Source organism: Adiantum capillus-veneris, chromosome 17 (assembly GCF_014529385.1).
Source record: "Adiantum capillus-veneris isolate H3 chromosome 17, ASM1452938v2, whole genome shotgun sequence".
Classification (NCBI taxonomy): Eukaryota; Viridiplantae; Streptophyta; class Polypodiopsida; order Polypodiales; family Pteridaceae; genus Adiantum; species Adiantum capillus-veneris.
The window spans coordinates 33,182,344-33,209,843 of record NC_140947.1 but is presented as its reverse complement, the minus strand read 5'-3'; the positions used below and the strand labels follow the sequence as shown (position 1 = coordinate 33,209,843).

Sequence of the window (27,500 nt, the reverse complement as noted above, 5' to 3'; positions counted from 1 at the left end):
CCGATCCCCAATTTTTTTTTTTCCGCGGCACCTATGGCTTCACGCAGGATCAGTCGACTCCCTCTACATCTGGAGATGTGGGCAAGGATCACAACGAAGATTCCGGCAGAGAGTCGCCCGCCTCGGCCTACTCAGGCGGAGCAAAGAGAGATGAAGCGTCGTCAATTGATCGGCGATGCAACAAAGATGATGCTCAATTTTGCGAAGGATCCGAAATCGACAAAATATATGAGCGAAACTGGATACGCAGTGGTATCAGAGCAGGTTGCGTCCTCCCGGGCTTAGTCGCCAGCTGCTCCAGTACACGCCTGCTCATTTTCTCCAATTTCAGTGAGCTTTGGCAAGCGTCCGCAGGTCGACAAATACTTCGGGCTGAGCTCAGATTTTTGATTCGGGCTCATTTCGGCCTCCGTTTCCACTGCAGGTAGTACTGCACAGGCTATTTTATCATTTTATGTAGAATTTTTGTCAGTGTCATTTTCTGCATAACAGGTGCCTTATAGTTTTCTATAGTTTGTGCTATACAGCACAGGTTGTTCCCGCTCTGTTTCTCCTATTTTCGGGCAGTTTTCACATCAAGTGCAGCATTTACCATGGCTGACAACAACAACACAGATGTGTTTAAGATGTTTGCTGCTGAGGATAGGTTGGATGGGGACAATTACCCTATGTGGGCTTATATGATGCAACACGTTCTTGTGTCTAAGGGCGTCTGGAATATTGTGCAGGGCATTGATGTACGTCCCGGTTCTAAGGATGTAGGCGATGTTGAGGATGTTGTAGGTCTTGCTGCAAGGATTGCTGCTGTTAGAGTTGTTTTGCCTACGGCAAAACAAGCTCGTTGGGATGTAAAGGATGCGCAGGCAAAATCTGCAAAACAGGCTTGGGATATTCTAGCAGGTCTTTATGGAAGCCGCAATGAGGCTAAAATTGCTTTGCTGCGTAAAGAGCTGGAGTCGAAGATCATGCATGAGGAAGATGATATGGACACTTTCCTTGCTAGTGTCAAGGATATCAATGAGCAACTTATTTCTGTAGGTGAAGTCATTTTAGACAGTTCCCTTGTGCAGATTGTTCTTGATGCCTTACCAGATTCCTACCAGACTTTTACTAGTACTTGGAGACTGATGACTCAAGGAAATCTTGAAGTTGTCAAGTTTGATGCATTATGCACATTGTTGTTGCACGAGTCACTTTCTAGAAAAAACAGGACTAGGCAGCGTGCAGTTGAACAGGCTTTTATTGCTTCTCAAAGAAAGGGTGGTAACAGTAATGCAGCCACTTCTTATGGTTCTGCTGCGAGTGGCAAAAATTCTGTTCCTAATGCTTCTGTTGGCAGCAATTCGTCTGGAAATTCTGGTGATAAGGGCAAAAAGAAGATGCGTTGCCATTATTGTAAAGCTAATGATCACTTGATCAAGTCGTGTCCTAAGTTGAAGGCCAATTAAAGAGGCTAAGAAGAAAGAGAGTGGTTCCACTACAAATGCAGCCATTGTTGAGTCTTCTATGAAAGGAGACTGTAATGTTGATGTTGATGCAGAATGGGCTTTTAGCGCAGAGTGCAGTTACAATCCTGCTGTCCATGATGCATGCTTGTCAGTTGCTGCAGATTCACATGTGGTATTTCGACAGTGGTGCTACAAAGCACATTACCTCACATCGTGAATTTTTTACCTCTCTCGAGTCTGTCCCTCATGGAAATTCAGTCACTTGTGCCAACAATGCCTCTTATCCAGTTCAGGGAGTTGAAGATTGTGCTTACTGCTGCTAATGGCAGTTCTTTCACACTTGTTGATGCACTTTATGTACCTGGGATCAAGAAGAATCTCTTGTCTGTATCCGCACTTGCTAGACTTGGACTTGCAGTCAAATTTGTGGATGACAGATGTACAGTTCATGATCTCAATTTTGGTGATGAAATTGTTGCATCTGGCCTCTTCTGCCGTGGGCTGTATAAGCTCACTTTGTATGACAAGTGTGGAGAAAATTTTGCAAATGCTGTTGCAGATTCAAGGGCTATTTCAGATGCAAAACTTTGGCATGCACGCTTTGGTCATCTGAATTTTGCCAGTTTGTTGCGTTTGCAGAAATCTGATATGGTTGCTTCTTTGTCGCCTCTTGAAGTGCCTGTCAAACATGTTTGTGAAGGCTGTATTTTGGGTAAGATGTAGCGTTCTAAGTTTCCAAAGGATGGTTCATTTCGGGCCACATGCAAGTTGCAGCTTGTGCATAGTGATATTTGTGGGCCCATGCAAACTCCGCCCTTGGGCAATTACCTGTACTTCGTGACTTTCATTGATGATTACTCCAGGCATGCATGGGTATTTCCGCTTAAAGCGAAGTCCGAAGTTTTTATGTGCTTCAAACAATTTCTGGCTATGGCTGAAAATGTGTCGAAATGTACTATGGGCACTCTCCGTTCCGATTGAGGGGGGGAGTATATGTCTCATGAATTTAATGCATTTCTGGCTAGTCGTGGGATAAAACACCAATGTACAGTGCCTTATAGGCCTCAGCAAAATGGTGTTCCTGAGAGGAAAAACAGGTCACTGAGGGAAATGGCACGATGTATGGTCAAAAGTCAAGCTTTGCCGCATTCTTTTTGGCTTGAGGCCATCATGTGTGCCACTTATGTACTTAACAGGTGTCCTACGAAAGCTTTACAGTCTATTACTCGATATGAAGCATGGCATGATAGAACGCCTTCTATTCAGCACATGTGTGTTTTTGGCTGTTTGGCATATGCTTTGGTGCCACAAACACAGCGCAGAAAATTGGATGATAAGGCTGTCAAATGTATTTTTGTTGGTTATAGTGCTGAAAGCAAAGGTTACAAGTTGTATCATTCGCAAACAAAGCGTATTTTGGTTTCATGGGATGTAGTGATGGTGGAAGATTCTGTTCAGCCCTTGCTGTCATGTACTAGAGACAATAATGTAAGCTCACAGGACATATGACACTTTGTTGCCTCTTTTCAGTGGTGGAAATACGAATGTAATTTCCAACGAGGCAAATGTACAGCCTATGGGGGTTTCTGAAAATGTTGCAGATCAGCACAACAAAAAGGCATAGATTATGAAGAGACTTTTGCTCCCACTTGTCGTACGACTACTGTGCGTTTTCTATGTGCATTGGCAGCTCATTTTGGTTGGGAAGTACATCAATCACACATTGTTACTGCTTTCTTGAATAGTGACATATCTGAGGAAGTTTATGTAACACAGCCTCGCGGTTTTGTCATAAAAGGACAAGAGGACAAAGTGTGCAGATGTAAGAAGGCTTTGTATGGGTTGAAGCAATCTCCTCGTGCTTGGTATGAGAAAGCTGACACTCATTTGGTTAAACGAGGCTTTCGTAACAGTCCAACAGAAAGCACATTGTATGTAAAACGTGAGGGTGATGTACTTCTCATTGTGGTTCTTTATGTCGATGATTTGCTGATCACTGGACCAAATGAGAGACATATTGTTGAATTTAAGGCTGATTTGAATGCTACTTTCAAGATGAAAGATTTGGGGCTGTTGCATCATTACTTGGGTATACAGTTTAAGCAGTGTGATGGTGATATTGCCTTGGGTCAGAAAAGTTACATAGAGACATTGCTATGTAAGTTTGGACGTGAGGATTGCAAACCTATTGTCACTCCCATGGAAACAGGTTTGAGGTTGAGTCTACATGATGCTGACGATCCTGCTGATGTCACTCTTTACCAAACTGTTGTTGGTTGCCTCATTTATGTATGCAACACGAGGCCAGATATTCAGTTTGCAGTCTCACAGGTCAGCAGATTTATGCATAGCCCAGGGTCTAAGCATTGACAGGCTGTCAAGAGGATTTTCCGCTACCTTAGTGGCACTTTACATCTTGGCTTGTTTTATCCCAAGGGAGGATCATTGCCGCTAGACTTACATGCTTTTTCGGACTCAGATTGGGCTGGTTGTTTTAACACGCGAGTGTCCACAAGTGGTTTTTGTTTCATGCTTGGCAGTTCATGTATATCATGGTTGAGCAAGCAGCAACCTACTGTGGCCATTTCGAGTTGTGAGGCTGAGTACAGGGTAGTCTTCACAGCTACGGTTGAGTGTGTATGGCTCAGATGCCTTATGGCTGATTTGGGTGTTGGACAGGACACTGCCAACACTATCTACACTGACAGTCAGAGCGCATTGGCAGTTGCGAAGAACCCAGTTTTTCATGCTCGCACAAAGCACATTGAGGTGCATTACCTCTATGTCAGGGAGAGGCTCTCAGCAGGAGAGATCTGCTTGGCTTATGTGCCAACACAGGACAACCTTGCAGATCTTTTCACAAAGGCATTGTCTCGTGAGAAGCTTGAAGCTTTCCGCAAAGCTTTGGGCTTACTCTCCTTTGTGGACTGATCATGTCCTCAGGGCATGGCACTTCCCTCTACTCATGTGCCAGCTCTCGTTCACCGCAGCACTCTAGGGGGGATTTGTTACCATATACATGTGGTAGTGATGTGTGTGAACACACTAGGACCGCCGCGGCATTTTTTCCCTCTTTAGGAGGTTTTTTCCCCTGAGCATTGTATATACGTCCATCACTCTAGGGCTATCTATCTTTCCATTGCACACTAAGTAATACACTCTCTATTGTGTGCCTTGAGCTTCCTTCGTCTTCTCCAAGCTGTGTGCGTTTCTCTGCAATCCTAATTCCAACACGTGTTGAATCGAATCTTCCTGTGGGGGTTCTGTGGACCTCGACTCGAGAGCCAAGACGGGTTCTTCGTGATTGATCGAATCTGCAACGAGGTTAGCTTCACTAAAAAAAGTATTCACTAACACATCATGCTTGTCAATCACATCGTGGTCATACAAATCATCATGCTCGTGAGAAATCACATCTTGATCATGCTCATTATCATGCTTGTCATTAATTTAAATCATCATGCTTATCATAATCATTCAAATCATCATGCTCATCCTGTGTGTCATGCTTTGGAAAAGAAGAGACTGAAAGAGTCTCCTTTTCCCGAATTTCTTGCATCTGTGCCTGCACTTGAGAAAAGAGTCACAACATCTCTTTCATGTGTCGGACGCTCTATTCGGCCGCCAAGCGCGCTTGCTCACGCTCACGCTCCAAGTATGCCTTTCTTTCTGCTTCTCTTTTTGCTTTTCTTACTTTGGCTTCCAAGCGGTACTTACGCTCTATGGCTGCCACTATTTCTTTGTAGTCACGATCTATGGCTGCCCTTCTTTCTTCGTGTTCTAACTTCCTGTCTAGAAACAATTGCGGCAACTCCTTCATAGGAGTTAGTGTAATCCTTGGCGTAGATGGGGAAGGGGGAGGGTCGGAAAAACCTCTTGGTGGGGAAAATTCTTCTTCGCCTCTCTCATGCTCATCACCTCCAAGCGAAGTATCCATTCCGCTTCGAGTGATGACCATCTACCGAAGTCGTGAGTTCTTGTGGTCTTGGGTTCTTAAGCTCACGAGGTTCTTGGGGGTCTTGGTTCTTGGGGTTCTTGAGGTTTTTCTTTAGCTTGCAATCTGTGTTAGAGAAGGATCTTCTCTTCACCCGAGTTCTGCTCTTTTCCGCGGGCGCACCCCTTGGCGGCCTTGCGCTCACACCAAGGTTGCTTTTTCCCACCTCACGTCGATTGGCCGGCCGCTAAGTGCACGGTCCGCTCTCAATGAGTGAAAAGAGGCACAAGGAGAGGCTGGACAAGCCCTTCTTTCTTGGGTGTCCTGTCACTCTTCAAAAACATGATTAGGCATCGACACGCCCAAGTGAACTTGGGTTCGTGCGACCTCAGCAAGCAAAAAAAATAAATCTTGTGGTTCTTGTGGTTCTTGTGGTTCTTTCCTTGAGTGATACAGAACGCTGCCAAAGCTCTGATACCAATGTAAGGTGCATCAGAATGAATGTTGAACTTTGCTCAAGATGAGTGCTTCGAAGTGTGCTCAAGGGTTCCTTTTACTTACGGAAGGGAGAGCCTTCCGTTCCTTTAGTGAAAGAGTGCAAATGATCACGAACAAAGTGGTGAACACTGTGAATGAAGGTGTTGAGACTGAGAGATAGAGAGAGAAGAGAATACGACACCAGGAAGTTGTCAAACCCTCCTCCGAAGGCCCCACTCTCTATAGTGAGAGCGGTCTACTTATGATTGCACAAATCTCTACAATGCTTGGACTTGCTGACGATGTCGACGATGATAAGTACGATGATGAGACGGGCTGAAATCTGAAAATGCTAATGGCTGAAATCTGCAAATCTTTATTTGCTGAATTGTGACTCTATGTCGGTGACAATGTCGATGGCGACGATGCAACAACGACGCCTTGAAAAATGCAACTGCTGAAATCTGCGTTTTCCGGGCTGAATCTACAAACTTCTCGGATCACTGTGCGGCGAGGATCTGCTGCGGGAAGGTGAGATCTGCGAGGTTCGTGGGTTCTACTGTGGAAATTGACTGCTGAAAACTGAAAACGCTGGTCCTTGTTGAGGTCTTGTCGCGATAGATCTGCAAAACGCTGGACTGCTATGCTGATGCAAAAACGCTAGGGCTGAAAATGATCTTCGTGCGGTGGGAATCTGCTAACGCTGGGGCTGATCTGCTATGGTTCTGTTGCCAGGCTGTTGCAATGCAAAAACACTAGCTGATCTGATGCAAAAACGCTAGGCCTTCTGGTGAGTGAAAACGCTAGAGTTGTCGCGGGGGGGAAAGTCTTGCTGAGAAGTTGCCTGTTGAGCAAGGTGCTCCTACTGCCTCTTCTGCCAGAAAGTGCTAACTGTGGTTTGCTTATATATTATCTTAGCAAAATTGCCCTACCTACTTTCTAACAAAAGTCACTTAAAAATAATAAGTGAAAAATGTCAAAAATAGGGAAAATAGGTCTATGTACTGTAAAAATGCTACTGATGGGGTCTGACTGGAATCTGATGGTCATGTCGTGTGCAACCAGAGGATATGCATCTAATCTAAGTGTTTGGACATGCACGGTGTGCGAACAGACTCATAAAAGTCTAGAGTGACTTGAGTGAACTGAACCTTGGTCATGCTGTAGTTTGTCCACGGACACATAGGGTTGGATGTGTCACGTGACACCTGCCCTTCCCGACTGCGGGTGAAACTCTCGGCCGTTGACCGTTTCACACTAGCCACGCAATGTTCGGTCATTTGCAACTTCAAAAAGAGGGTCCCAAAAATTAAACAAAAATCATCCGAAAGAAATCAACAACTCAAGTTAGCAATTGCCACGTCCTCGTGACATGGGGATCCCAATAAAGCTGAGAGATTGGTCTCCCCTCCCATATCCATAACCTCCATGATTTGCTGGAAAATAGGGAGTCTACACAATGTCGCTTTCCCTTGGCAATATGAGACTGTGGATATCCTCACTAAAAAGGTTGCGGATATGACCAAAACCATCTTGTCGTGGAGCTATATTGAAAAGAAGTTGGAGGTGCTTAACACTAGACTTATAATGAGCCACAAAACTGGCTAAAGCCACAAAAAAAGGTTTTAAAAGTTTTCAAATACCCAATCTACATGAATTTTACTTACCTAAAACTAGCAAATTGTACTTAAAACTGCACTTCACAACTTAACTTCGAGTAAAAAATATTGGCGATCTTTGAATATAGATCCAAAAAGCCCAGTACATCTGTCACAGGCTTATTCTGTCACAGGCTTATTGAGGAATTGTTTGAGCTTGCTTTACAATGATTTGATTTACTTTCAAAAGAAAATTTTAAAAATTTATCGAGCTCCACAAATTAGATATTGGAGATGGCCATGGAAAGACATCTTTAACCTGAATTTAGCTTTGTACTATTTATTATTAACTCATATTGAGGGTTGGGCATTATTCCCTGAAAGAATTTTCTGTTTAGGTAATTTATGTAGTGCTAGAGAATTTTGTACAAAAAATATCTAAAAACCACAAAAGTGGCTATTTTTTTTACAGGAGTAGTGTTAACTAAGATTGGAATCCCCTATCCATCAAACTAAGTCCACTAACCTACGTGCTCAAGCATAGTAGCTGCACCTCGAAGTATCTGGTCCCAATGCAGAGGTAAAGCTACCTCTATCTCAACAGTCCTCCAATGCTCTACCGTCTTATGCATTGGTAAGAGTCTGGCCTCACACCAACGGAGCATAGAACGTGCTGGTCCAGAATTCCAAATGGTCCAATCAATGAACTTCTGCTCCCCAAGATGTTTGCGATCAAAATCCAAAACAAGAGAATTCCATACAAGAGGTGGTCTCTCAATCTCCCCGCTGCATTGTCGTGGCACATAGATCAAACTGCCCCTCAATGCTCTTGAAAATCGTTATCCGTTTGATTGAACGCATAAAAAGAGACATGTGACAGTGAAAGAGGCGCGTCCGTCAAAAGGTATCCCATGCCTTGTTGCCAAGAGTGGCCCATCTCTACGTCCAAACCATGGAACTACCAAAGCCAGGGTAGACATTATTAGATTCTTCCAAGGTTCATTGCTGGGGACAAAGCCTTGGACAATTAGCTTGGTAAGAATTGCAGCTCTACATCTCTGGATCAATAACATCCAAGCCACCCTTTGACCAAGCGATAAAGCTGAGACATAAAGAATCCAACATGAAGCAATGAACCAGATTGAAGCAAGGAGAACCTACCACGAAGGCTCTGCCAGCCAAAGAGAGGTGCTGAAAGGACCAATGACAAAGCTTCTGCTTCAAAGATTGCAAGATGGACAAACTGCTGCTGAGGGGAGATATCGACTCCAAATTGAAAACCCAAATATGTGCATGTCTGTCCAGGGCATAACCAAGTAAAACCTTCAGATACTCCCAAGGTAGGCATATCATCAGAACCCACTAACATGTCGTATAACTTGTGCCGGTTGATGAAAGTACCACTAGCCAAGCAATAAACATCAAGAACTTTGCGAGTCGCATCCAAAATGCTAGGCACATATTGCAAGAACAAATACTGCAAGAACAATAGGGTATTGTTAGCATACTCATGAACTACCAAATCTGGTTCCTTTGCTATAGACATGCACAAAAACCTCTAAAAGCATGCTGTTGAGCTATGAGGAAAATTGACATGGCCTACGCCACAAACAAAAACAAGTATGGCAACCCCGTCGCATAGATCTAGAAACCACAAATCTACATCCAATGAAGCCCCCAATGGTCACTATGCTCGTCGTTGAGTGGCATAAAGCAAAAACACCTCTACTCCAAGCCTGCGGAAACCCCATCCAGAGCAATGTTTCCTCCAAGAAGTCCCAGTCAACTATATTATATGCCTTTTCAAAATCAAGGAGCAACGCAAGAGGAGTCTCTGTGGATCTAGACCACTCTAATGACTAATGAAAACAAAACACCTCGTCCAATATGCATCTATCTTGCACAAAACCTGTCTGCAAGCATAAGATCATGTGAAAAGATCCATTTTACATCATAGAGTTTTGTATAAGAGAAGGGAACCGTGAGCTGAAAACAGATATTCTCTCTCACAAAGGGATGTAAGTGAGACCAAATCTGCACTCTAGCGTGCACAATTGCTGGAGTAATTGGATCCAAAGCAAATAATTGCTCATAAAAACCAAAGGCAATGTCCAAAACTATGCTTAATTGAGTCCGTGGGAATCTCTAATGGGTCTCATGGAGGAGCTCGCTGGCTGCTCTCAGTGTGTAGCAAAGAAATCCTTATTTATCCAATCTGATGTGGCTATCAAGTATGATACTACAGCATGATGGGAAAACTTGGATCTCACCTCCTGAATAGAATGAAATTCTGCTAACTCTGCATGTCTGCGTGCAAAATATGTGCCTTGAGGGGACTCATGCATGAGCCTTAGAGTCAAGCTCATAGATATATGAAGCATCTACTCTCTATGTCGAAGCTCTATGCGAGTAAAGATGCGACAAATACCACTAGACGGAGAGATGTACAAGGCCAAGTGGCCTGCTGAAGATCAGAAAATATGGTCATTCCACTCACCAGATCCTCTGTATCTCCTGCGTGGAGCGACAGAAAGAACTCTATCTCAAATGCAGCATTCATGTCGAGAGGTATTGGGAGTGTGAAACGAGATGCACAGTGAGACTGGAAAAAGATTTGAAAGAACACTGCCTCCCTAAATCGTAATGGAACCACCAAGGGAGAGTCAATGACAACGCCTCCAGCAGGCAGCCCTCCTCTCTACGAAACCCACAAGAAATCCGAGTGATTCAAGCTTGTGACCAAAGGAGGGGACGTGTCAAGCATCCACTACATCTACAGCTAAAAGGAATCTCTTCCACGCATTTTTCTCCGGCAGGGCAACACATGACAGAACTAGGGGGTATCGATTCAATGTTGTTTAAGTCACCTCCAACCCCAAGTATCCACAACAGGTAAAGCATGAGATAGCTATGTCCAAAAAGTAGCAATCTCGCGGATGAGTATGAGCATAGACTGACATGAAATCATTCAAACTAGTTATGATCCGTATGGCAATGTAAAACCAACCATCCACTCACTCCTAAGAATTATCACCACAAGATGGACATTGTGAGACAAGGGCTTCGATAATCAATGTGGGGAGCAGCTGGGTAGGATGTCATATAGGACTCTGATGGTTGTAGTGGGAGGTGCCCGCCATTAGGACCTGCTCTGAGGTAAAGTGACTGAATAATTACAAGGGTGTCACTTCGAAAACCCGCATCTAGCCGAAGCATATCATAGGGCGAAACTTGTTGGAAGGTGTTCTTCAAGATACTCTATTCTAGGCTTTTCATTTTGTATTAGTGTCTTCTCTAGTACCTTGATATGTTGTAGGTCAACTAAAGCTTCCAAGAAGCCCCATCAATATCGGAGAGTAGAGATGAAGATCCTCTCTTGGCACTGGGGATGGCCTGTCAGTTGCTAGAAGAGGGGTATTCATTGAGGAGAGAAGAGTTGGACCTATTGGAAGATCAAGGCCGAGGGCTAGTCTCTATGTCCGAGTGAGGACACCAACGGGCTCCTCTTCCAACTGCAACTTGTCTTGAGGGGCAACCACATGGATAGACGGTGGCGGCTGAGGGAAGGTGCTAATTGCTACAGACGGATGTGAGGTGTCCCTGCCAATATACACAAAATACCACTCTACGAGCATAGAATCATAAATCACGTACTTGCAAATTGTCTACACACAAAAACCTTGAGCAAGACTGCTCTAAGAGAGACAAGGGGCGAGATAGAGCACAAAAGTACGTGCAGGTGCACCTCCTATAGCAGAGTGCTACATGAACATGGAGAGGAGGGAGGTGAGAGAAGAGAAGAATGACACAGGGTACTGGGTGCAATCTCCTCCATGTAAGAGTGAGCATTTCCTCTTGCACATATCTACTAATAGATTTCTTGAATGCTCAAAATGCTTACAAGCTTTCCACTTGGGCATAAAGTGACGTAGCTCATAAAGAGCTCTTTAATATTAAAATATCAATGAACTTTGTATCAAGCGTGCCTTTTCCATCTGTCAGCTGTAATAAATAACAATTATTCCAATTCCATTCATACCTCTCCGCTAGGAAGAAACTTTCCTCAGTTGCTATGTTATTGATCTACAAATCTTACTTGTCAAAAACAATGGTTAGAATTTTGTGTTAGAAATATCATGTATAAAAACTCATAACTTAAGCAAACAAATTTGGTTATGCATGTCGTCATCCACATGACTAGTGTCCGATACCATGAGAATAAACAGTATATGTCATATCTTGATGTATCAGGATATCATCGGTCAGAGTCATTGTTTCATAATCAAATTCCATTAATTCCAAATTCAATTCAATCGACATTATATGATCATAAACCAAATTCAAATCCAACTCCAAGTCTAAATCAAAATCCCTTTCATTATATACTTGGGTTAACAAAATCATACTAGATTGATTTTGGGCAAGGTAAATTTAGATTGGCTCTGACTTTGACTCGAAGATGTAGATGCGCGTTGTTTTGGACAATCCTTACTGTAGTGATCCTTAGCCTTAGGGCACTGTTAGCAAGGAGGAGAACCTTCTGGCTTAGACTTTGGTAATGCCCATATTTTTCTCATCTGTAGCACAAAATGGGCCGATTGGATGGCCAGTCGAAGGACGAGGTGGTCTTCCCTCTTGTTGCATAGAGATGGATGCTAAAGTGTAGATGCTTTTAGGGATTGAGGGAGCATTAGCATGATAAAAGCTTGTAGATGGAAAAGTGCTTTGCATTCCTTACATAAAAGGTGTAGTCAACAAAGATGGCATGTAGTTTAGATGACCATAGGGCAAAACCATGTTGGATGCAGGTGCCAATCCTTGTTGAAGAGGAACAAGGCTATGTTGTAATTGTCGCTATCCCTTTAAGTAGTAGCAATACTTGTCTTCATGTCCAGACTTTTCACAGAGTTGGCAATAAGCTCGAAGGAGGCATTCATATGGAGGATGTCCTAGAGAGCGACATGAGCTACACTAGACCGCAAGGTTAGACTCCTACTGAGCCTGAAGCTCTTGTAGCTCTCTCTTGATTTGGTCCAAAGCTTCTTTATGTGGGGACTTTATCTTCTCGAAGAGAGAAGAACCTATCCTCTTGAAGAGCTTGTTGTAACTTCACTACAGTTCCTTGCTTATAGAAATGAAGGGATCAAAGACACTGATCGAGGTGAGCTCTATCTCAGGTAGGGTCCTTGGATAACCACCTTTCTCCCTCTATTCTGATAGCGGTTGCGACAAACTCCTCCAAAGCTCCAGGTTGAAGAGTCTCCTGGAGCTTTTGTTGAGACGTCTTCTCCACCCACTTCTTGACTATGAATTCTCTTGGTTGCTGGGGAAGCTTGGCCACTAGAGGATGTGTTCTTGTCATGAGTTTTGCAAATGTCTCAGTAGGTCTGCTCAACAATTTTATGGGAATTTTTTTAAAGGGTATCTTCAAAGATACGGTTTTGGGATGAAAGGAGAAAAAGGAGTTGGTAGAGGCGTGAGTATACAAGGAGAGATTTTTTTCAATATCAAAAGCTAGCATGACAGATGGAGGAAAGAAGCAAAGGCAGGTCGGTCAGTCGCCTGCAGTTCTTTGCATGCCAATGCGCCTCTCTCTCTCTCTCTCTCTCTCTCTCTCTCTCTCTCTCTCTCTCTCTCTCCAAAGGCAAAGGAGAGCGAAAGTTTGCTTGTAAAAACACACGAAATCGAAGCTTCTCTCACTGAGGCTGCCAAGACAGCTCAAAAAGAAGACCATGAAGCAATACATAAGAAGATTGATAGCGGAATACAAGGAAACTTACAAGAATTCCGGCTACAAGAAGCCCTCGGCCTCAAAATCCGGATTGGAGGGCTTTGCTCACCATGGTGCACTGAGGAGGACACCCTCGAAGAAGCCATCACCAAGCTCTATGACATTCTTCAACCAGTCATCAACATGGAGCCCGATACTATCTTTTGGATCAATGATACGCATAGGCATGTGCCACTTGGTCAATGCATTCTCACTTTCAAAAACAAAGAAGAAGGGACGACGTTGCTACGTCAATCCTATCGCCTCAAGGAGACTAAGCTTTGGATCGCAGAAGAATTGACCACAAATCAACTCAAGCTTAAGGCACGACGAGCTTAAGAAGATGTATGAAGCCCGTAAACAAGGTAAATGGACAGTCTACCTTGGCGGTAAAGCCATCATCCAGGAGTTCCAAACCCCCAAGCCACCTCCACCTCCACCTCCACCTGACCCTCCTTAGGTTTTGTTTTTGTTCTTTTCCTTTCCCCTTTCACTCATAGATGGACCCTCAGTCCCTAACTGATATGTATCTAATGCATGCACCCCGGAAAACCAGATGCAATGTTTGTTTTGGTCCCATGGGTCATATCTAGCCTCTGTGGACGATAATGAAATCTCTCTCTCTCTCTCTCTCTCTCTCTCTCTCTCTCTCTCTCTCTCTCTCTCTCTCTCTCTCTCTCTCTCTCTCTCTCTCTCTCTCTCTCTCTCTCTCTCGTCTGCAACAAGACCTTGTGGAGGTGATGAGGATAAGGAGTGGAGGAGGGCAGATGACGAACTCTGTGTTTTTTGTGACGGGCCAGCAAGAGGGAGACAATGCTATAGGAAGGCGGATTCGAGACAGGAGAGGGAGCAGGCCCTTGCAGAGGTAGGTAAGGCATACCTCGCAGCAAGGGGGGTGATGATGGCGACATGGACATGATTCTCTCTCTCTCTCTCTCTCTCTCTCTCTCTCTCTCTCTCTCTCTCTCTCTCTCTCTCTCTGTCTCTCTCTCTCTCTCTCTCTCTCTCTCTCACACACAGGGGTGGCCAATTTGCGGATGCGCAAAATCTGTCTCTCTCTGGCTTTTGCAAGAGTGGAGTGTGCTGGAGATGGTCACAATAAGGAGATGATAGGGATATTTGATGGAATTTGGTAGGCGCAGGTGCAACAGGGCACCCAAGTAGGGGAGGAGGAGGCTCTGTCACCCTTATGAGGAAGAACTTGGTGAGTAACGGCTTGCTCCCAGGCAGAGTGGAGCACGATGAAGAGCTTTCTCAGAACAAGTTTTCTCTGATCTGCAGCGCAACTAGCAAAAGAGGGAGTTGAAGAGATGGCAAGGGCAAAATGGGTGCACGCGTGTAGGAACAGGGGGTGTGTGGGGAGCTTATAGTTTTTCAAGGTAATCAAAAGTAATCTTTGGCATTTAGTAATGAGTAAGTTTAGGAATAGACTGAGTAGGATGCAGAATTATAAGCATGCAAAATTAGGTTGGCATGCCAAGTCTTCCAACTCATCCAAGACTCTCTTGAAAATCACCTAGTCTAAAGGCTTCATAGAACTATTGCCTTAGTTGCCCAGGTGTAAAGTGGTTTTGAGAAAACTGATTATACTATTTATCTACTAAGTTATCCAAGGTTGACGGGAGAGAATTATGTAGGCACCTTCTCTATTGAGGCCACAACCTCTACAGAGGGATACAAATCTCCTAGCATGATTGTCTGCATCCTCTGTGGAGAGTCCTTTGACCAATTTGAGCGGAGATTATAGATGTGTAATCTACACGTCGAGCTCTTTATGTAGATAGGTTACATGATATAGTTTTGCTCGCTAGATTTTAAATTTCATTTTGGGGTGAAAAAATTAATTCAAATAAACTAGCCGTTTTAAATATTTGAATTCAAAAGCTGTCCTTTGATTGATTTCTTAATACTAGAGCTTTGACTCCCTTAAATTCCCAAATAAAGAGGCCCTCCTAGACCCCGTTCTCTTCCTAATGAAAGGCTGATCTTTTCTGTGGTAGTACTACAAAGGACTCATTAGGGGACTTGGGTCGATCTTTAGACTGCCTCGTATGTGTGCAATGGAAATAGACCCACCCAACTCTGCGCACAAGAAGACCCTTGGACTACTTGGTGGAAAGTCCAGACCACAAATCCAGGCTAGACTTGACTGGACCAAGTTAAACCCGACTCTACTTGAAGAGGACGAGAGTCGACTAGACCAAGCTGGATGAGGGCGAAGGTGTACTAGACCAAGCTGAAGTTGGTCGAGGGTGAAGGTGGACTAGACCAAATTGGACAAAACCAGCCAACTAGACCATGCAAGGACTGAACCACAGCTAGCTCCTCGACCATGTATGCTCAGTGGAGTGAGACTTCAGTTGAGGTCACATTTGACGTGCCAAAAATGAGAGCACCTGTAGCAAGAAAAGTGTGTCATGCGCTTAGAAAAAGCGCGGTGCTCCCTATTGTGGGCGATCCTTAGTGCAATATGCATGAAACCTCACTCCAATAGAAAGAATACACTATAGAGCAATGGAACAAGCAAACTCAAAGATGCAACAACAGACTCGGAACTCAATGGAACTCGACTAACTCATGGACCGAGTAAAGAAGGCTCTGGTTGGCAGCACACTTAGATCCCAGCCCAAGACTCACAGGTACATGTCCTGAGTGCATTCAAAAAACTCTGCTTCGCCGCCATGACAACTGACTAGGATTCATACCAATCATGCAAGTGTAATCTATATTTTAAGTGCATTTCAAGTATTCAAGCTAACAAGCTTGAGGACTCTATGCATCTACATGTATGGTTTGTTGCAACAATGTGAACTCTCTCAACTTATGACTAATGTTTCTCTTTGATTGAGTTTGTGAGCTAAATGTTTTCATCGTTCTCTATTAGTGCTAGTCCATCATTACATTAAATCCTTGTATCCTTGTATCGGTACATTTGATCCTTGTACCGATCAAAAATATCAGATCAGAAGGATGGCTAGTGGTCGATATTTTGATGAGTTCAATACTACTCTTGGCAGGTCCCTTGTGAAAATTATGCATGCTCGATGGCGTGTATGCCATGGGTGGATATTGATGGTGAGGATTCCTACTTTGGAAAGTGCTCCTCTCTACGAGAGGAAGAAAAAGGACTTTCACATGTTGTTTCAGATGTAATAACAATTCCACCATGTCTGACATATGCTGCTAAAGTTCCACCATAAAAAAAAATTCATCTTGCTGAGCATGTTTAAGATGTCCACAAATTCTACTATCTTGCTGAGCATGTTCAAGGTGTGAATGTCTATTGATTCTCGGTGCTCTGTGTATTATAATATGCCTCTTTTAGCAAGTGTAAACGAGGGCCATGCTCTTCCAAAAAGGGGGATATGTCACAAAAGTGATGATGTGGGAAGGCGGATTACCTTGTGTATTTTGCCAGTCAGAGATTTAGTAAGGCAGAACAAGGGTATTTTACTACAAAAAGAGAGGCACTAGGAATGGTGTTCAATGCCACAAAGTTTAGACATTAATTGTTGGGAAAGCTCTTTCATTTCTACATACTGTTGACATAGCATTGTTAGTTAGGAATATGGCTATATGGCTAAGTGACTATTGACATGGCAATGCATAGGCCCATCAGGCATGGCAACATGCTCACATAGTAGTCCACGTTGCTATTTTTAATTATGGCCCATTGTAATGATTTCTGGGGCCAAAAAGAAGTTTGAGCAACACCCAAGGCGAACAAGCTTGTTCTGTCTTTTAGCATCATGGTTTATAAATAATAGACCAGCATGCCAATTGTAGCTTAGATACTCAAATATTGTCTCTAACAAGATGCATTGTACACTCTTTTTCTTGAGAAATAAGGATAAATAAATACCACAAGGGGCGCCTACTTTAGGGGGCACTACCCTCAGCTATATCTAACACGGGCATGGGAGATGGGATCAAAGGCTCCCATCACTTTTGGGCCCCGACATTAGGCGCGCGCCGTAGATCTTGTCGCAAAAGTAAACTCGGGTATTTTTGTAAACTTGGGTATCTGAGTTTACAAAAATACCCGAGTTTACTTTTGCGAGCTCTGATACTTTTGCACGTCAAAACTCCATGAAAACGTGTACATTCCACAGTGACGTGCACGGGCGTGGTGGATAGGCCACATGGCCCTCAAACCCTAGGTTGTGGGTTCAATCCCGTGGGGCGAGGGGGGGAGGGGCGAAATAAACTCGGGTACCCGAGTTTACATTGTATCCAAGTTTACATTTTTCCTGAGTTTACATTGTTCATGGAGGCCCGGGATCTATGGTCCTCAATCATCCCACCGTAGATCCCATCTCCTCCCATGCCTGTGTGAGATATAGGCCAAGGGGCACTATCTCTCAAAAACAAAACCCCACCACTTTTTGTCTCTATGCAGAGCTGATTTACAGGTTGATTTTTTAGCCTGAGTGTGAACCGAGCCACATGCATGATGCTTTTGGCACTAAGCAACACCCTTGTTGCAATAATAGGCTTAAAATCAATCATACCATACTTTGAAAATAAAACTAATGCATACTATCATTGTGACGGGCATATGCCCTCTTCCATCCATATAATCTTAATGCCCAAAAAATAATGTAGCTCACTTAAATCTTCCTATTAAATTTCTCGTTTAAGAGATCTGTTGTTAGGAATCACTTCAGGCTCACTAGTACTCCCAATGATTTAATTAGCCACATAAATGCAAACTATCACAATACCTTTCTCATTTTTGCAAGTATAATGAAAGATCTGCCTTAGCCATACAAAAAATCAATGGTAACCGAACACAGTGCAATTCTTTCATGGGGAGTGTTGAGTGGCACCTCGCTACATGCGCTAAAAATTTTTCTTTTTAAGATTTTGTATTTATAGTTATGGCTTTCCAAGTTATCCCAACTGCCTTGATTGTGGTTGAAATATGACTCTCGGTGCCACAAATTTGGCATTCATAATGTCTAGCCTGGCTAGATATTGCCTCCATTCGAATATGTTTCTTTTCTTTCAACCAACGGAGTAGGTTGTGACGTGTAGAGAAAGTGATTCTGGCCCCTCCCCCCAGGACACGTGTCTGCAGGAGCTTCCACCGGCAATGTCCCTTGCAGCCTCGATGCACAAAGCGAGCGCGCGCACACACACACACACAGAGGCGGGCGAAGCCCGTCAGTTGTACTAGTATATATAACCACACACGCATACATATAGAACAAGAGAGGAAGCAAACGGTAAAGTTTAAATGCACATTTATCGCAACAAGTATTTGAAAGAGTATGACATGCATCCCAACAAGAACAGTGCGTTGCCGCCCACGTGAGGTTGCTAGCCAACTTCCAAAGTAAGTCCTGTTATACTTACACGATTTTGTTGTAGACACACACATGGGCATGGAATGAAGGGCATGCTAACTAGATGGTTGCTCTTCCTGCTGTTGTGGAGGGATCATCGAACCAAGGGGATGACTTGGATCGAGTCCTATTTACACACATACTACACGCAGCATATGCACATGTGTGTCCATCTTCAAGAAGCACCACCATAACATAACCCACTCACTTTTGAGGGCCACATCTATATAGGACCCATGTCATAGGCTGGTGTACAAATGTGTATGTCTGATTATCCAAAGTGGTAAGGCCTTTACATGTGCTAGAGAGGACTGTTTGAGTTGCCCTATACTCTCTCTACCGTAGCTAGGCCCCCTTGGCCTACCTTTACCTTGTCACACAGAGTAGAGATTTATTTCTAAATCTCATTGGCTCTTTAAAAAAAGTTAAAAATAAATGTCAATTCAAAGACCCTTGCCCAATACTTTCTTTGATTAACTTCCTTCCACCTTTATATCGCAAACATGTTTAAACTTATTCTGTTGGCCCTTGAATTGTTGGTTCTCTTCCAACCAGGGCAACCACTTCAAAAGCTTCTAAAGTGTTTCTCAGGTCAATTGAATTTAATAAAAGATAATAGATGTGTATAACGTGGCTGCCGCATGAAAGTGTAACCTTAAAAGACTTTTCTTCCAAAGCTTTGCATTGAGCAAGTTCTTCCAAAGCTTGTGATTTGTGTAGGATTTTATGATTCTTGAGATCTAATGCTTCTCAAGCACGCATATTGATGTAGAAGAAGGTGTCTCTACCTAAGGGACTAAACATCCACTAATGTGTTATTGATTGTACCTTGTGAATTGTTTTTCAATAGTTTCGAGGTTTGTGTTTTTATGCAAATATTACTATGTTGAATGAGATTTGGATGGTTCTTGGATTTATAATGCAAATAATGTTTTGATGCATTTTTTAATGTATCTAAAATTTTGTCTTGAAATTGTCCATTTTTTTTGTCTTGCCTCCATTGTATATGACCTTGGTGTTTCCAAGTCATGGAAATTTCAATTTCAAGGTCCACTTTGTAGTTTAATGATTGTGTAGGATTTTATGCTCCATTTAGAGCTCAACTTTTTTTCCTTCATGGCCCCATGCGATATTTCAAATTTCATAGGTGGAGCATGTTGTTTCTTTTTATAATTTCCTAATTAAAGAACTTGCAAGATCATGAGGCAAAGATCAAAGGTAATATCAACAAACAACAAATGCGTTGTGTTTCTATTGACACCTTTTATGTACATCATGGGCTATCAAGCTTCTAACAAGCAATTAATAATGTTCCATTGTAATGTTATGCAAGAAGTTTAGGCACAATCTTCTTGATGGAGCTCGAACCAGCTAGCAACCCCCCGAGCAGTCACAGCATTCTTGTTTCATGAATAGTTATTAGATCTCTTTAACTATGTTCTCATTAAGAAAAACTTTCTTAAATGTGGCCATAATGGCTTTCTGCTAGAGTTGCCTTCCTATTACATCTATTGTTTTTTTTTTTGGGGGGGGGGGGGGGGGGGGGGGGGGGGGGGGGGGAGGGTGGTTTCAATAGCACGTTGGCGTTGGTTCAACATTGTAAGATTTGTTTGGTACTAAGCTTCTCTCAAGTTTTTTTTAGTGCCACCATGTTGAAAAGCACTATGGGATGAGGGTATTGATAGGTTGACTGTCCGTAGGATATGTTGAGATGTCGAGCTCTACATCTTGAGCTGGCATCCACTACGGGTCTTGGCCGCTTACGACATTTACTCACTGGCGCGTTATGTGACCGACACGGAGGATCTCTTCCAGTGATTCTACAGCTGGACTACACTTATAGTGCCAGCCTAGTACGCTTCTAGCGAGTTCACACTTAGTGACCGCATGTACATATGTGCTACTTTTCAGTTTTAGCACTTAGTCATTTTGTACTCTCTTTTCTGTGAAAAGAAGAAGAAGCTTTTCATCTCTGTGTGCTTTGTGCTTGTTTTGTGTAGCTCTCTTGCATCCTCTTTCTTTACATGGTATCAGAGCCTGGTGCAGGCAAGAGAGGCTATGAGAGCAAGAGCATCACAATCCCTTCGTTCGCAATCCCTTGGTGTCCCACTTTTTTTTACCTTAAGCATCCCTTAACCTTCCCACCGGTTTTTTGTCTCTCTATACTTGGAGTCGTTTCGCACGCTTTCTTACGTTTTTATGTTAGAATTTTAGGGGTTTTTCGTACAGGTTTCTGAACAGGTCTCCAAAGTGAAGTATATAGAGATTTACTGTACAAGTACAATGGTTGTATGTACGCTTGATTGTGGACACTCGTTGAGTGTAGATAGCGTTACAGGTACCACGATAGCAGGTTCACCAGATTTGCAGGTTTTTACAGATTGCAGCTATTTTGTCTTAGTGCTTCAAGATGTCTGACGGTTTCAGTCAGATTGTCACTGAGAAGCTTGAGAAAAATAACTACCCTGCATGGAAGTTCAGAATAACAAATTTCCTAAAAGGAAAAGGTTATTGGGACTATGTAGAAGGAGACAATGAAAAGCAACCAGAGATTCCCGAGGCAAATGCTATAGCAGAACAAAGGAAAGCTTTGAGGGACTGGCAACAAGGCCAGAGCAAAGTGATGTATTGGCTTTCTATGAACATCACAGATGGCATGATGGGCTATCTACAGGATGCTAAAACCCCCGCCATTGCATGGAAAAACTTAGGCAGAGTGTTCGAAGTGAACACCAAGGCCAGGAAGCTTCAACTAAAGTCAGAGCTAAATCAGGTTAAGAGGAACAACCTCTCCATCAATGATTATTCTTTGAAGATCAAGAGTATCATCGAGGCTCTTGGATCTATTAAAGTCTCAGTGGAAGACGATGACATTGTCCGTGCATGCTTAGATGGTCTAGGAGATGAGTATGTACATTTCAGGTCTTCCATGAATACAAGAGACGACATCCCCGTGTTCCAAGATTTGATTTCTATGCTTATTCTTGAGGAGAAGAACCTTGACACATCTTCTTCTCATGGCAGAAATAATTCTGAACAGGCCTTCTATTCTAACTCCAACAGAGGTAGAGGTAGAGGTCGTGGTCGAGGCCCAAGGGGTTGCAAGGGCCAATTTCAAGAAGGTGAATCAAATCAAAACAATACAGGTGGCAGGGGAAACCAGTATCAAGGCAGGGGGAGTCAAAGAGGTCGTGGTGCAGGATCAAGCAGGCAGCAACATACTGCAGATAGCAGAGAATGTTGGACTTGTGGTGAAAGAGGTCACATGTCACGTGACTGTCCAAAGGGAAAAGCAAGTGGAAAGAGAGAACAGGGCAACTATGCATCTACTAGCAGAGATGCAGATGATAGCAAAAACGAGCGCATGTTTGTTATGCAGCATGTAATGAATATAATGACTGCAGAGAATTCCACCCAAGATGATGTTTGGTATGTGGATTCAGGTGCCTCTAATCACATGACGTCTCGTGGAGAGTGGTTTAGAGATATGCGCAAACCAGATGTATCAGGCTATGTGCAGATAGGAGATGACACAGCTCACCCCATTGCTCATGTAGGGGACATATCTATAAATACGAAGAGTGGGAAATCAAAGCACTTAGCAGATGTACTTCATGTCCCAAACATTACAAAGAATCTTGTTTCTGTTGGACAAATGGTTGAGCAGGATATGCAGGTTCGCTTCAATCCAAATGGCTATTATGTAGAAGATTTCCAGAATGGCTGTAAGCTGATCACAGAGGGCAAATGTGTGGACAGAATGTTTACGCTGAATGTAGACATGCCTGAGGTAAAGCTGATATTGACATTTGGTACAAACGCATTGGCCATGTCAATGAGCAGAGATTGCGCAGCATGCAATCAAAACAGATTGTAAAAGGTTTGCCCAAATTCAAGGTGGATGGTATGCATAAAGTGTGTGCAGCATGCCAGTTTGGAAAACAGTCAAAGGGCTCATTTTCACATGAGCGCAATGTATGTAAAAATCCACTTGAGGTGGTGCACACAGATGTTTGGGGTCCAACCGATACTGCAAGTATACATGGTTGCAGGTATTATGTCTCTTTCATTGATGACCATACAAGGAAGGTATGGGTCTACTTCATGCGTAACAAAAGTGAAGTGTTTGGTCACTTTCAGGACTTCAAAGTCATGATTGAGAAGGAGACAGATATGCAAATCAAGACATTGAGGTCAGATGGAGGGGGAGAGTACTTCTCCAACGATTTTTCAGATTTTCTGCGAATGCATGGTATACGCAGGCAGTTTACATGCAGATATACTCCACAGCAGAATGGGGTTGGAGAAAGGAAAAACAAGCACATTGCAGAGGTTGCACGTGCATTGATGAATGAGAAGAACATGCCTCATCATTTCTGGACTGAAGTTGTAAATAAAGCTGTGTACATTATGAACAGGACACCTACAGCTGCGATGCATGATGTAACGCATGAGGAAAAGTTTATAGGTACAAAGCCTAATTTGGCACACTTGAAAGTGTTTGACTGCATAGCTTACGTGCATGTACCAGATGAGTTGCGTAGGAAATTGGATCCTAAAGCAGAGAAATGTATTCTTGTGGGATATTCCCTTGAACAAAAGGGATACAGGTGCTACAATCCTACTACACGAGAACTACGAGTGAGCAGAGATGTAGTCTTTGATGAGATGAGCAGCTGGTACAATAATGCACATGGCACTATTGGGGCTGATGTAAAAGATAATGTGGTTGTACAAAATGTGAGGCCACAGTCACAGGTTTTGAGTGGACCACAAGAGTCCTCTTCTCGTGGCTCTGTTGAGAAGCCATGGAATGGTAGACTACGTACGCAGGTCACTCCACCAACAGGTACAGGGAATATATCACGAAAAGGAAAGGAAAAAATAGATGAACCTCCCTTTATGGCTGATGCATCATCAGGGTTTTCACATGTAGACATGGATTCAGATGGTTCTGAACAAAGTCTTGATGAGGAATTTGGAATTCTGGCTGTTAGGACACCTGGTATAAGGAAAGTACAAGAAGATGCTAGAGGGCAAAGGAGTGACCCAGGACCATGCAGATCTAACAGAGTCAGAAATCCAGTTCAGAAATTAACTTATGATGGGTATCTAGCGCATCACCAAGCTTACATGGCTAAGGTGATACAGGATGTGGAGCCCACATGTTTTGAGGATGCAGTTGGAAATGTGCATTGGGATGATGCAATGAATGAAGAGATGGCTGCATTGGAAGCAAACGACACATGGGAGTTGGTGCCATTGCCAAGTGGCAAGAAAGCTATTGGCTGTAAATGGGTGTATAAAACCAAGCATAAGGCTGATGGTAACATTGAGCGTCACAAGGCAAGGCTGGTCACAAAGGGTTATGCACAGACGTATGGCATAGACTATGAGGAGACCTTTGCTCCAGTGGCAAAGATGATGACTGTGAGAGCTATCATAGTAGTGGCTGCATCTAGAGGATGGATTATGCATCAAATGGATGTAAAGAATGCCTTCTTGAATGGTGAGTTGCAAGAGGAAGTGTATATGGATCAGCCACCTGGTTATGTCGATCCAAGTTACCCAGATTATGTATGCAGGCTTCTCAAAGCTTTGTATGGTTTGAAGCAGGGCTCTAGAGCATGGTATGACAGGATTGCCATGTATCTTGTCAGTATTGGTTTTAGGAGAGCTCATGCTGATCATTCACTCTATGTACGTGAGAGTGATGTGGGGATTGTGGTCATTACCATATATGTAGATGACCTTATTATTGTGGGTGACAATGCTATGGAGATTGACCATGTGAAGGGTCCTCTTAAACAGGACTTTGAAATGAAAGATTTGGGCGAGTTGCGCTACTTTCTTGGCATTGAGGTGATTAGGACTCCAGAGGGTGTATGGGTGTCACAGAGACAATATGCTTTGGACATGTTGTCAAAGTATGGTATGGCTGATTGTAAGCCAATTTCTATTCCCTTGGATGTGAATGCAAAGCTGAGTGCAGAGAAGGGTGATGTTTTTGAGGATGTCAAGATGTACAGAAAGATTGTGGGTAGTCTAATCTACTTGACTATCACGAGGCTAGACTTGAGCTACACAGTAGGCTTGGAGACTCAGTTCATGCAGCTTCCGAGGAAGCCACATTTGGATGGAGTACGACGCACACTTCGGTATGTGCAAGGGACTCTTGACTATGCATTGTTCTATGCAGCAGATGCGCCATTAGCATTGTATGGGTATACCGATGCAGATTGGGCAGGTAGCATTGTTGATAGGAGATCTACGAGTGGCTTCATGTTCTCTTTTGGGAGTGCTGCTGTTACTTGGAGCAGAAAAAAGCAGCCTACGGTTGCTTTATCGAGCACAGAGGCCGAGTACAGAGGTGCAGCAGTTGCAGCGTGCGAGGTAGCTTCGCTACGCACATTACTTGAGGACTTGGGAGTGCAGAGAGACCAACAGATTGTCATCCATTGTGACAACCTCAGCAGCATGCAGTTGGCTAGGAACCCAGTGTTCCATGCTAGGACCAAGCACATAGAGGTCCATTACCACTACGTTCGAGAGCAAGTGTTGGCGGGCGACATCGACTTGGTCTACGTCATCACAGAGGAGAAGATAGCGGATATCTTTACCAAGGCCCTCGGAGCTGAGAAGCTTCAACGTTTCCGGACTATGCTTGGACTCTGCGACATGCAGAGCTCGAGGGGGAGTGTTGAGATGTCGAGCTCTACATCTTGAGCTGGCATCCACTACGGGTCTTGGCCGCTTACGACATTTACTCACTGGCGCGTTAGGTGACCGACACGAAGGATCTCTGCCAGTGATTCTACAGCTGGACTACACTTATAGTGTCAGCTTAGTACGCTTCTAGCGAGTTCACATTTAGTGACCGCATGTACATATGTGCTACTTTTCAGTTTTAGCACTTAGTCATTTTGTACTCTCTTTTCTGTGAAAAGAAGAAGAAGCTTTTCATCTCTGTGTGCTTTGTGCTTGTCTTGTGTAGCTCTCTTGCATCCTCTTTCTTTACAGGATATTGGGGGTACTGACTTTTGATGCGTTGGTGGTGACCCTAGGGTCATCTTTATATGTAATTAATGGGTCAAGCAAGGCTTAATAAAACCCCACGATTCTACAAATAATGGAATTATTAATAAGTTTAAGAACCTATTAATGAGAGGTGTTTCCTATGCAGTGAGATACCTAGGCTGGGTACTAGTGATCTCTATAGGAAGACTCTTTAATGCCTACACCTCGGAGACATTGGCTATGCTCATGAGCAATTAGAGAGTATGCAACTGGACATGCATGTTTTGCATAAAGGCTCATGAAGGTGCTAGAACACTTCCTAGGTTGTTCTAAATCCTAGAAGTAGGACTTATAGCTTATCCACATGCACATATGGTTAGGTGTGCACGTGACATCGGTACGAAAAAAAAACCTTGAGAGAAGCTTAGTACTAAAACAAGTCTCACAGTGTTGAGCCAAGGCCATACATGCTATTAAAACCATGACTCCCTCCCCGCTCCCCTCCTCCCAAAAAAAAAGAAGATAATAGATGTAATATGAAGACAACTCTAGCAGAAAGCCATTATGGCCACATCTAAGAAAGTTTTTTTCTCGGGGGTTGCTAGGTGCGCTCCATCAAGAAGATTGTGTCCAAATTTTTTGCCTATTACAATGAAACACTATTAATTGCTTGTTAGAAGCTCAATGACCCATGATGTATATAAATGGTGTCCATAGAAACGCAACGCGTTTGTTGTTTGTTGATATTACCTCTCATCTTTTCCTCATAATCTTGCAAGTTCTTTGATTAGACAATTCTTAAAAGAAACAACATGCTCCACCCATGAAATTTGAAATATTGCATGGGCCATGAGGGAAAAAAGTTGAGCTCTAAATGGAGCATAAAATCCTACACAATTATCAACGTACAAAGTGGATCTTGAAATGAAAACTTACATGGCTTGGAAACACCAAGGTCATACACAACCGAGGGAAGACAAAAATATGGACAATTTCAAGACAAAATTTTAGCTACATTAAAAAATGTATCAAAACATTATTTACATTATAAATCCAGAAACCATCCAAATCTCATTCAACATAGCAATATTTGCATAAAAACACAAGCCTCAAAATTACTGAAAAACAATTTATAGGGTACAATGAATCAATACATAAGTGGTTGTCTAGCCCCTTAAGTACAAATTCCTTCTCCTACATCAATATGTGTGCCTGAGAAGCATTAGATCTCAAGAACCATAAAATCCTAAACAAAGCTCAAGCTTTGGAAGAACTTGCTGAATGCAGAGCTTTGCAAGAAAATTCTTTTAAAGCTACACTTTCACATGGTAGCCATGCTAGCTCCATCTATTATCTTTTATTAAATCCAATTGACTTGGAAAGCGCTTTAGAAGCCTTTGAAGTGGTTGTCTTGGTTGGAAGAGAACCGACAATTTGAGGGCCAATAGAAAAAGTTTAAACAAGTTTACGATATAAAGGTGGAAAGAAGTTTATCAAAGAAAGTATTTTGCAAGGGTCTTTCAATTGAAATTTAAATTAAAAGAAAAAAGACCCAATGAGTTTTAGAAGTAAAGCTCTACTCTCTGTGGCAAGGTAAAGGTAGGCCAAGGGGGCCTAGCTACGGTAGAGAGAGTAGCTTCTCAAATAGTGTGGGGTAACTCAAAGAGTTCTCTCTAGCACCTATAAAGGCCTTGCCACTTTGGATAATCAGACATACACGTTTGTGAAGAGTAGCCACTTTGCAAGAGTAACACGAGCGTATGACCTAGGTCCTGTATAGATGTGGCCCTCAAGAGTGAGTGGGTCATGTTATGGTGGCGCTTCTTGAAGACGGACACACATGTTCACATACTGTGTGTGGTATGGGTGTAAATAGGGCTCAAACCACAATAGTAGGAAGAGACAATA

At 43.1% G+C, this 27,500-nt stretch overlaps 2 protein-coding genes across 4 annotated transcripts in view; one reads left to right on the top strand and one right to left on the bottom strand.

The window, feature by feature from the left end:
* LOC147437028 (uncharacterized) overlaps positions 1-27,500 on the top strand; it is a 32,154-nt gene that overhangs the window by 1,438 nt on the left and 3,216 nt on the right. The gene's annotated exons all lie outside the window — the stretch shown is intronic.
* Positions 7,810-10,172, bottom strand: LOC147437029 (uncharacterized). 3 transcript variants are annotated; one of them, XR_015184710.1, is made up of 4 exons: positions 9,955-10,172; positions 8,859-8,934; positions 8,619-8,754; positions 7,810-8,415 (listed from the first exon to the last, which is right to left on the bottom strand). XR_015184710.1 is itself a non-coding variant. In XM_086485820.1 (3 exons), exons 1-3 carry the CDS (start codon positions 10,015-10,017, stop codon positions 8,678-8,680), a joined length of 216 nt encoding a protein of 71 aa, XP_086341946.1. In that variant the 5' UTR covers positions 10,018-10,172; the 3' UTR covers positions 7,811-8,677. The 3 variants fall into 3 exon arrangements, 2 of the variants coding, with proteins under 2 accessions (XP_086341946.1, XP_086341945.1); XM_086485820.1 differs by having other exon boundaries at positions 7,811-8,754; XM_086485819.1 differs by having other exon boundaries at positions 7,813-8,415; positions 8,619-8,934.